The following is a 12,366-nucleotide window of genomic DNA, read 5'->3' as shown; positions in this document are numbered from 1 at the left end:
TGTTTTTTTTTCTCTAGGGCGGACAATGTTTTATTTTGCTGAGACATTAGACATTATTTAAATGGGCATTAACAAAAAACAAAAAACTTAATAAACTGCCGTGTGTAACCTAGGCACTGCATGTCTATAAATTTTATATAAACGCACACGAGTGAAATGAATTTTCATGTAAATTGGATTTTTAATTTTAATAAATGAATTTAATTGATTTTTTAATACTTTTGAAAAAATATATAAAACCAGAAATGAAACGGACTGCAGAAACTACACACAAATAGCGGTAAAATGTGGATGGATTCCGGGCATGTAAAATTGAGTTCCACCGTATGCGGTAAAATAAGCTTAATGAAATAAAAATGCTTGTTCAATTTTGTGTATGAAATAGAAAATATTAAATGAGTGAATGAAACACTTTTTTTACTATGGCAACAATATCAAACAAGAAAATGTCACAATTATTCATACTTACACACTTAGGTAGAGATTTTTCTTGAAAATTTATGTTCAGATTTGGAACACCCGACGAAGGTTGTAGTGACGCAGCACCTACAAACAATAATATTTTTTACAATCTTAATGTTGTAATTGGATATTAAAAATATATATAATAAAATAACATTGCCTATCAGACTTATCTACATACATTAAATGTCATGACAACTGGCTATACACCGAACGGTTGTTTGTGTGCTTTCTAGAAATGGGCATTTTTCTTATCTCACTCTTGTATCGGTAGTCACAATATTGTGTTTCATTCACCGTTTACACATGGTTAAAAGTACGTAAAATCTATAAAATTATAATAGATAGTTATCGCCATACATGGAATTATATATATTGAATGGTAAAAAGTTGAAAATGATATGTTAATGTTTTAAATATTACATAATAATATGTTGCAACAAGAAATTTTGCTGAACAAATACTTTCAATGCCGAAAAGAAATCTAATTCAATTCAACGCAAATCATAGTGTCCGTGTTTGTTACTATATTATCTTTAACCAGTGTTTTATGAATACCACCAAAATAACTAATTCATGGACAACACAACTGGTAAGTGCTGTTTAAAATATTACACAAAATAATGGTAAATGTTTCTAAATGTAAATGTAGTTTGACATATCACAGATTCAATAGGGATGATATCTTTACAACACTAACAAATTCATATAATCCTGAAGATGCTGTGAAACTGAAACACGTTGTGTAAATAAAACAAATTATCTTGTAAGATTAATTAAAATTAATACTGATAATATGTGAGAAAATGATTTTACAATTTACATGATAAATAAATGATAGATAACAATCACTTTTAGAGCTATGGTATTAGTGATTTTAGGTTTGCAAAACAAAATCTACAAATATAGCAGATAAACATTGTTTTTAGTGATAAAAAAATTAATATAACCACAGTATACTCTCACAGATAAATAAAAAATGCAGAACATCCTTGTATTAATTTTTATATACATAGTTTTAAAATACATATTGTAATATAGACCATTATTTTACGTATTTAATATGCATTGTTTATTAAGAATGTCTGTTACTTAGTTAATTTTGTTTGGGAATTTTTTTAGAACAATTTACAAATAACAATAAAAACCCTGTTTGTTTTGTGCACATTTAATTCGCACACGTAAAAATATTATCTACACCAAACTCTTCCAAAACAACTTAACTATTTTCAATAGGATTGATTGCCAGGAATACAATGATTATTAAAAATATAAATATAAGATGTTACAGTGATCATATCAGTTAGTAAACAACAGATAAGGATTGTACAGCTGCTAATAGTATAACTCTAAAATAACCAATGCTTTTGTTAACGTTAACGGTATAGTAGTGAATTTCGTTTGTTATCTCCCCCTTTCATTTCCTATTGCAACTAGGAAAAATTGAATAATCTTCAAAAGGAAATAATGTACCAACATATGTATGTTTTATATAAATAATTGGATTGTTATAAAAACACATGAAATCATATTTGTCAGGAAGATAATAGACCTTGTCTGGCAATGACGATTACTAATTTGGCAATACATATTTATTTTGATTGGTTACATTGTTAAATAAAATTGTCATATATCAAAAAGGATGTTGAATAAGCTGTTAAGATCCGACATAAATAGTGCACACTAAACATTGTCAGTCAAACATATTTGTTTTCATTGGACTAAGACTACAATGTGTAGATAGTGTTTGTTAGTTTTTAAAATTCAATTGAACTCTGCCCAATCCAAATCATAGTAGATAATAGTCAAAAAATATTCATTTATCTATAAAATATCTAAAATTATACCATTAAACCATACATAATTCTAGATTTTGTATATATAGATGAATATTTTTTATCGATTACGGTTTGGTGATGTATGCAGGGCTTAATGAATTTTAACAAACTAACTGACACCATCTGCAAAATGTATTCATAATTCAACCTGAACAAATAAGTATGACTGAAGAAGTGTACACTATTTTTGTCAGATCGCCCATAGCATACGTAAACTCTTATGGTTTGGTAAGGAAGGATTTAATTGAATTTAAAAAAAACTAACCAGCACCATCTGCAAATTGTATTCTTAGATCAATGAAAACAAATAAGTATGACTGACAAAGTTATGTCGAATCTTATAGGCTACCTCCACCCTTCACCACTGATATAACTACACCACACGGAATTAAGATAAAATATCTATCTCATCAACTTGTAAATTGCGTTAAAATAGAATTAGTTCATGCAAAATTAATTAAATTATGCCACTGTTATTCTCCAAAATTAATAAAGTTACATAATCATCGTGAGAAATATTCTATATTGCATTTTTAACATTAATTTATTTAGGCAGTTAATAATTTAGTATATGAAATTTTAATTGTATTTGGTTGTGGATAAAATATTTATTATGACAATTCTAAATATGTACTTGTAACACCATGGTTTTGTTTTCTGAAATTAGTGATTATATGCCTAATCGAAATGACCGTTCCGAGTTCCGTCAATATCGAGGAAAAAAAATATTGAAAACATGAAATTCTACAGTGAAAATTCTACAAAAAATACAGTGAAACCTCGTTAATATGAATTCCACAGGACCGAAAATCGAAAAAAAATTTGAATTACGAAATATGTATTGTATGGGGAGAAAAATATTTAAATTTTGAAGAAAAAAAAATGATTTTCATTAATTTGATTGATGATCATAGATGTGCCTACCAAATTTCTGATACAATTCTTTCAAATTAAAATCTGTGCAAATACCATGCGTCATTAATCCATTAATTGAAGTTACCAAGTAATCTAGGTAGTTCAATGACATTATTAATGGACGACGCACTCAATACAGTAGCTAGCAAGTAAATTCGCGCATTCGCATGTATAGGTAGACGTCACGCATTCTCCATTATGCGATATCAGGCATCGGGAATTTATAGCAATATGACCTTTATTGTAATGGCGTTAGAGCAGTGTTTCTAATGTCAATGTTCATTTGAGCGAACCCATTCGAACCGAACCATTCGGCAGACCAACAAAAAGCATCAGGAATTTATAGCAATATCACCTTTATTGTAATGGCGTTAGAACAGATTATGCCATTTGGCAGACCCGACAAAAAAGTGAGTGTCATTTTCTTTTCCAGATGATTCGTCCATATTAACCCTTTCTAAGCGTTACGAATCCCGACTTAGTACAACAGTGCGCGTTGTGATTTCAAGCATCAATAAATCGTAATAAATGTCAGTCAAACATACACAAATAGAGTAGTAAAAAATCGGAGTCAAGTTCAAAAATGATTATGACAGAACCTAATATTTTATGTGACTCTAAAAATAAACATTCGTCGCCTAAATCTGATAAGAAATCACGAACAAGACTTCTTCATTGAAAAAATGCCAGCTTACTCGAGCGGCGCCATGACACTTACGAAATGGTGCTGGACTAATGCGTCGATGACAGATTAACAAGTGTAAGAACAGTTCAGTATTCTTATAGTCTACCGGCTACCATTTCGACAAATATGCCATACACATAATGAATAATAATATGGTTTATGACTTTTATGAGCATTTTTGTTGAGTGTGTTGAAAAAATATCAGTCATAAATAACTCATTTTTATAGCATCCAGGACATCTCAAACTGTGTAACTTTTGTTTGAACTCGCATACACATTGCAGCACTGCAGGCCGAGTATAAATAAATCATCCTTGAGAACTACTGGCTATTTGAGAGTGATGTACTTACCACCAGTGCCTGGTTTGTACCTACCATTGACCCCGAACTGAATGGAATCGAATGACACATAGTTTATATAACAAAATGGTTTATTTTTCGAATACCTATTACAATTCGTAAAATATTAAATTTCAAACACTTTTTGCACTTCTAAATGCTTTATAGTCACCACAATTTTATTTTCAAGTTCATTTGTTTTTTTTTTATTATATTTTTTTTTTTTTTTTTTTTTTTTTTATTAAGCTCTGAAGTCTCAATTGAGTCTTATTTAGCTTTACTTTTTAACATACACTATATATACACATTGTAACAATAATTTCTCATACAGTTATTACAATACAAATTTACGGTAGAGGAAGAAGAAAAAAAAAAGAGAAAAAGAAAAGAAGTTTAGACTTGTAGGCCACACTCAACTTCAATAACCTGGTACTAGAATAGGTAATCTCTTATTTTATTATAATGACGTGATAGTAAGTAACTCGGGTTATTTTCGACTATAAATATAAGAAGAATTCTACATAAAAAAAATAGTAGTCATGAATCAAACCCTTTTGAATAGTATTACGAAAAAAATAATTCTCAAGTGTCTGTCTCACACCAGCAGACGATGATTTGCCGCGCAGTGTATAAAAATTCAGTAGCGCGGGACCTGGTGTTTGCGTAATACGACAATTTCCGCATTTATGCGGGAACGGGCGTCTGAGTGTTCGTGTCTTTTCTTTATAAATGGCTGATAACTAGGGTAAATAAATAATTTTTGTCTGTTTCACCTAATACTATAACCAGAAAATAGTATTTAAAAATGTTAATCAATGATAAACAAAGAGACATATTAAATCGCGGACTTTTAGGTATATTTAAATGACACCTGGTTCAAATTATTTTCCGAAACTATAAACTCGCGGATAATATACTGGCAGATAGGCGAATGAATGCAATCTCCAAAAGCATTCCTTTTGTAAAAATATTTTGTAAATTCACTTTGATCAATGTAACTTTCGAATATTCTATTTAACAGTTTACGCACCAAATAGTTTTTCAATCACTAAAAAACAATATAACTTATTATATCGCAAACTCGTATCGTTACAAACACGTCAGTCAAATGTCTTCGGCGCACATGCACTAAGAAGCGATAAGACACTATATACGCGGCAAATTTGAATTGGCCCGATGACTGATATATTTTTATTCAAGACACGCTCCCGAAAAATATTTATTTAAATTAGATAGAACAAAAGTTTAGGCTATCCATTGACAGATGTCAAGAGAAGGATGATTTTTGAATAAATTAAATCAATATTCGAATTATTCGCGCCTGGCGGAAAGCAGTACTAGGCAAACGAAAATCGAAATGACTTTAGTCAGCTGACGCGCGGATGACTCGCGCGTATAGGCTGACTAAAGTCAGTTGCCGCGTTAGAAAGGTTAATGTCATTGAGGTAGTTATTTACCACCATGAGGAGCTAGGATTATAAAAAATACGAAATATTTTTAATTTTTTCAATTTGTCAACACAATTGTTTGGCATTGGTTCTCTAGTAAAACTATGTGAAAATCCAATAAGCCATCAACAATTAAATACATACAGCCCTGTAACATGTGAGTTATTGTTTTTTCTTTGAGTGGAGTGCAGTTGTGCTACTGATGAATGGGTCATAAAATTTCAGGATTATTTTTATTACCTTCATAAAATAAGCAATTTATGTTTTAAAAAAACGTCTGTCATAATTTTACGAAATACTAGCGAGTACCTGGCATGCCATTCAAAGAAATAAAGTGTTATGTGTTTAGTGTTAAGTGTACATATTTATGTCACGAGTAACGTTATTATTACATTATATTTATGGTCATATTTATTATTAAAATTTAGTTTATTAAGTTTTCAATTTTTGACCATTTAGATTTTTGACTACATAATTCATCGTTATAATATTTTTTATAGTAATTTTAAAAAACATTGATTTTTATAAAAACACTAGTGAGTACCCGGCATGCGTTGCAATGTCAGTCAAAGAAATAAAGTGTTTGTGTTTTAATTCTGTTTATTATAGTGCTTTTGGATACACAATATTTTTTGTTTTTCCGTCTGGTGCGTAAACGAATAAATCAGAAGGTTTTCCAACGCGTGAACAGGCCACATACAGCTGTCCATGTGAGAAGCATGGATTTTCCGAATTTGGTATAGGAACGCATACGAATAGAAGAAGATAGTTGTACCAATTCAGAAAGCTTCGCGGGCGTGCGTGCAGCTGACCAAAGTTTCATTGCAATCGGATGAATGAATGGTATAGGAACGCATATGAATAGAAGATAGAATAGAAGAAGAAGATGGTTGTACTATTTCAGAAATCTTCGAGGGTGTGCGCACAACAACTGACGAAAGTTTCATCGCAATCGGATGAATGCTATAGGAACTCATATGGGACAGACAGACAGACAAACAAATATTAATTTTTATATATATATAGATGTAGTGTACTTTACTATGATTTTTTGAATATTTTTATATGCCAGGACTCTGAAATCATTTTGTATTACGAAATTCAAATTAAAGGTATGGTTTTATATGAAATTAATGTTCCAAGGGAAATTTGGTGAAATTTCAATTTACGGCGAATTTTGAATTATCTGTTATTAACAAGGTTTTACTGAAATGGTCTAAATAAATTTGTTTGCTTTTATATATTACGAAAGGTAACAAAATAAAACTTACCATAGCCTGAGTCCACATCATCTTCAGACAAGTGTTTCAAATTGACAAAGTCCCCGCCAGCGTTACCTTCCGCATTGTCCCCGTTAGGATGATGCTGCTTTGATGTGAAATTCTTGAGAATTGTGTACGGCGAAAGGGACGTCAGTGCTGGATTGTTAGCAGTCAGATGAGACGGTGAATTCGGGTTTATTAGTGGTGTTTGCTCCAAGTCTTCCGAAGGCTTATAGGGAGTTACCACTTGCCTCGGTAAGCGGTTATACTGGAAAGAATAATGTACACAATTAAAACGAATATACTTTCTTGGACCATATGAGAAACTCTACCATGAACGGCTAACTGCACATTTTCAACAAATTGCAAGTATTCATGGAAAGAACAACCAATTTTACTACAACAGTCAATTGTTGTTTAAAATTAGCTTGAAAAACTATTTGATAGCGTTTTTCATTGTATCTTTGGGTAAAAGTATTAGTTTACTATTCATTTCAAAGTTGGCATACCTTCATTTTAACTTTTTTAGATATTTCTATTGCTTTTGATTCTGTAAGTAGTTTTCCACAGTATGTATTATTCATAAAATTGCGAAATCAGCTCCATTTGTTTGTTAACTTGAATTTAAATCGAGTTTGATTGCAAAGTCGTTTATATTCATCACCCACCATTTTTATATTTCACAAACATGATTTTTTTATTAGTTTTAATGATATTATGGACATTCACACCCAGGATTCGAAACCTGGGACACACGACGCTATAGTCCGACGCGGCCATGGTGAGACTGTTAATATTTATATATGTGCTAATACTCTGAAGACGAAGAACTCATGTGTGAAGGTTGGCTTCGTTCCTGGTACTTTGGTGATGAGAGAGAAGCATATGAGGATTCGTGTTACACATTGTATTGGCAAGAAGTATAGTAAGAACACGGTAATTTTAATTTAGGTTTATTTTTTTTAATTACACACATCGATTTTATTATATTTGATTCGAGGGGCGGGGCTTGGGATTACACTTGTCACATGTCACTTATGGGCGGATTAACTTTTGGTATATTACCAGATCACACTGTACTGTTCATTTGATGGTTAATTAATTTAAGGGTGGTTATAATGAATTATTATTAATACGATAAGGGATGCAATGATTTTTATGATATCAAAACAAACGTGGCTTTGCATTGTGATATCTGAGGCATCAACACGCCGCATATTGGACTGGCCGTTAAGGGCCGTTTTTCGTTTATCCCGGTTCGGTGATCATTTTTGTACTAGTCTACTCTCTTTCATTTTACGGAAGGACTAGCTAAGGGAAGTAATTTGAGGGGTGCGGGAGGGGTTACTTGAGAAATTTTTGAAACTCTGAACGGTAAACTCGTCCAACTACCTGCGAATTCGCTGCTCTGCCTGCACTTTCAAGGTTGGGTTTTCATCTCTCCTAACAAGCGGGTAGCGCCTTTCGTTTGCAGAGTATATTTAATTTTTTTAATATTTATCGGGGGTTGCAAACTTTCAGGGCATATAGTGATTTTACGGGACGGTAGTCGTTGTTTTATGTAAGGTTTCTGATATGAGATTGGGGACGTCTCTTCGCGAGGGGTTGTATTTGGTATCAGTGTATTATATATATATATATATATATATAATATTATAATCATATGAAGATAGTAAAAAAAACATTTTGTTCAAGAAGAAAAAGACATTAGAAAACAAAATCAAAGAGCTAGTCCATATAACAGGTCACAGTGGAACCGAACATGCATCAATCCACGCAACAGCTTACTGTTTGGCCTGGCGTATGGCTGAACTCATCTGGCAAAGGCATACGAATTGCATGACTCCACATGCTCTGGTGTCTTAATCTCACCTCACTCGCAAATTGGAAACTTATTCAAACCGCACTTATGATATACATCACACCGTATTCGGTTCAGACACAAGCAAAATTCACATGGCAGTCTAAAGCCAAGAAGATTCACAATTAGACGGGGGTTCCTCACACCCAATACTAACTAGTCAATCACCAGGCATCCTCCTGCTTGCTCTTGGTCAGTAATTTTCCTAATTCTAATTAATAAAAAAATAAACAGTAAATTTATAATATGTAGGTGTGGATGAATTATTTATGTACACTTAAATCTAACTTAAACATTTTAAAATTGCTTATTTTTTAAAGATGTTCCTTTGAAATTGATTATTTTGACTTACGTGGTTATATGCAACCGCAAATACATATTATATGTATTAAATTAATGGTTTTTTATTATAGCAAAATGGAATATCAAAATGGTCTGATTGCGAATGACATATTTTTCTTAAAAGTGTAAGTGATCAAGAAAATACTATTTACCTCTAAGAACGATACATCGCCAAAATAAGCGCCGTCCAAACCAACATGACTGGTGTGTTTCACTTCTCCCTGAGGAGACGAAATCATACAACTGCGTAGTCTACGTTTTGTGTTGGAGCGCTCCCTATCGAACTTAATAAGAGAATTTCTTAAACTCGTCCCAGTATTTTCAGTAGAACCAGTGGATCTCATAAATACACTCTGGAAGTAACAAATGATACAATTTTAATCCAATATTACACTAGACAGAATAAATATTAATTTTTAATGCTTTTTAAGAACAGAAATAAGTTTAATTATGTACTTATTTAAATAATATTAACTGAATTTAATTATAAAAAAAAGTTTTTACGGTTTCAGTTTTATGGGCAATCAACAATACTGCATATGCATTATGTGTGTCATTCCTAATACACCACATGTCATCAAAAATGATTTTAAAATTATAACCACTTCTTCTCATGCACAGAGTTAATTGTCTGTGCCCGTTCTTTATTGTTACACACCCGAATTTTAATTTCAATGTGTAGTTAGTGTCAACCACAAAAAATCATTCCGATCACTAAGGCTTATATCACGTAAAGTGTATTTGTACTAAATAAAATTATAATTAAAATATCGTATATATAAAAGATTGACCTATTGTCATCATACACAGTTATGTATTTATTATCCATTTTTCGTAGTTTTGGGGCTAAGTGGTTACCTTATATTTTGTAATTCTACTATATCATATTGTACAATACGAACATCTAATTTTTATTCACTATTTGGATTTGTTAAACATGACCCAAATAAATAAATACCTGTGGACCAGATGATGGCAAACTAGACCCGAGGTAGGAAACTATATTCAGGGGGTTGAAATATCCAGTGCTCCCATTATCCAACACCCCTTTCCAATATGGCGACGTTGGATTAGCACTGAAAATATATTATATTATATTATTATATTATATTATATTATAACGAATAATTCACCAAATTCAATAATGTAGTAATGTTAAGAATATTACATTCTCAAATCCTTGAATAAGGAGTTGTTAAAAAAAATTTAATTACAGACGAACTTGGTTATTACAAGGAAGATGGGACCGACTGAATTTGTTCGTTATATCGTTATAAAACATGTTTCGCGCCACGTTCCATTTAAGCATATAACATAAAAAATATGAAAACCATCGTAAAAATCCTCGAAACAAGCATGGCATTCATAAACTACAAAAGAAGTTGTTTATTGTAATGAAATGCTGAGCCGCCGGCGCTGGTAGGTACCTACCGACTTCAGAAAGCTTGGATTTTTTACATGCAATTTCAACCATATGCGTGGATACTTTTCAATGTTGTCGGCGAAAACACCAGTTAGGTACTTAGACACTTGACTAGTGTCATAAACGTAATCCGATCCCGACGGCATCTTGTCCGGTCGGATTTTCTTACTTAAGGTCGAAAATGTTGTTTTTAACGATCGACACATTAACAGTTTTGCTCGGTATACCCGAAAAGTAGCTCGTCATAAAAGTGAATAAATGTATGGAGAGAATCATAAACTAAAATGTCAACGAATGTTTCCTCATTACATCCGAGATCTCGCTATTTCCGTGATCGTCATAACCAAGTTCGACTGTATTACTAAATTATTAAAAAAATTTACATATAAGACAATTCCTAACGCTAGTAATGAAGGTAAGTACCTATTTTTGGCTATTAAAACCACAAAATATTATCCAAATTTGTAAAGTGCTTCAACTGCACGACTATTTCATCGTAATTAAGCAGAACACAGGTGGCTTAATTGGTAAAGCCCATTGGCCAGAATGTTTACAGATTATGTATATATAATAATAATATATTACCTTTTGTCGAGTACAGTTATTATATCTCCTCCTTTGTAATTCAATTGGTCTGGCCGTTTAGTATTTGGATCTAGATCGCTTGACGAAACGGCTTGTACCTATACAAAGTTATATGAAGATTATGAGAACAATAAAAATCCAATAATATAGAGCATAATTTCTTAACCGGTGGTTTAGAGATTTCTGGGTGCTATTTACCTTGATCTACTGTTTGTGACATAAGCAATGTGACGTCATCACTGAATATTCAAAATGGCTACCTATCAGTTCTGTCACTATATAATCTGCAATTATGCATTCATTACAACAAACGTTTGCTTGAGGCCCTCACACAGGCCACAGTCTAGAATCTAGATAGTAGGTACCTACAATGCTCCCGTATTTTGATATAAAATGGAAATAAAACTGTAATAAACAAGGCGAAAGTCTCAATCCCACTGGTAATATTATGATTGTCATAGGGTGGGGTGATTGGTATAAATGATAATAATATAAAGAGATCATTGCATAATATGTAAATCCCTTTTCATTACCGTTAAATAATTCAAGTTGGAATCGCATAATAGAAATGAAGTTAGCCATAGATAATATATGTGAAATTAGCTGCGGAAAGCAAACCTGTGTTGCCGTTCAATAACTCAATAAATATTTATTGGGAATACTTTGTCCGATATTCAATTCTATTATAACACTGTAAAGTAGTAAAAAAATTGTTTATAGCTTATATTAACTATTCATTTATAATTGAGGCGTAGAGTTATAAAACCCGCTCTGGGCGATTTTTCAAAACAACTAGTTTTGAAAGTAAGTAAATAAATAGGTTGGTAGGTAATTAATGGTGAAATTTGGGTCACAGGTAATTGGGCGATTAGTTAGGTAAAGACCGGTACTTAATTCCGCTGGGTTTTTTCATTTATGCTATTGATATTATTAAATGTGTTATTGTTATTCTAAATAAATATTTATGTTTTGTACCGACAAAAAGCATTTTATTTTCAAGACAAGTACATACCACTATTTTTAAAAAATATTACATACCAATATAACAGCTAAACATGTAGATGCTATGCGAAAATTATACAGCCGCCAGTGGGTAAGAATGGCTACAAAATATTTTCTAGACAAAGTAAATTCGACAATATATTACACAATTAAAATAAATACAGACCGCTACTGAACTATCATCTCCTGTCGACAATGTACCAC

The 12,366-nt window shown here is 31.9% G+C and overlaps 1 protein-coding gene across 1 annotated transcript in view; it reads right to left on the bottom strand.

Annotated features, from left to right (window-relative positions):
• Ack-like (activated Cdc42 kinase-like) overlaps positions 1-12,366 on the bottom strand; it is a 77,569-nt gene that overhangs the window by 26,831 nt on the left and 38,372 nt on the right. Inside the window, exons 10-14 of the mRNA XM_085941942.1 lie at positions 11,161-11,258; positions 10,111-10,228; positions 9,305-9,505; positions 6,959-7,217; positions 470-546 (exon numbers count right to left, since the gene is read on the bottom strand). Coding sequence (XP_085798068.1) covers positions 470-546; positions 6,959-7,217; positions 9,305-9,505; positions 10,111-10,228; positions 11,161-11,258 — 753 coding nt within the window. The remainder of the gene's footprint in view (positions 1-469; positions 547-6,958; positions 7,218-9,304; positions 9,506-10,110; positions 10,229-11,160; positions 11,259-12,366) is intronic.

The sequence above is a fragment of the Rhyacophila brunnea genome, unplaced genomic scaffold, assembly GCF_057557595.1.
Source record: "Rhyacophila brunnea isolate RB1 unplaced genomic scaffold, BYU_Rbru_1.0 scaffold_1, whole genome shotgun sequence".
Classification (NCBI taxonomy): Eukaryota; Metazoa; Arthropoda; class Insecta; order Trichoptera; family Rhyacophilidae; genus Rhyacophila; species Rhyacophila brunnea.
This window is presented reverse-complemented; position numbering and strand designations above follow the sequence as displayed.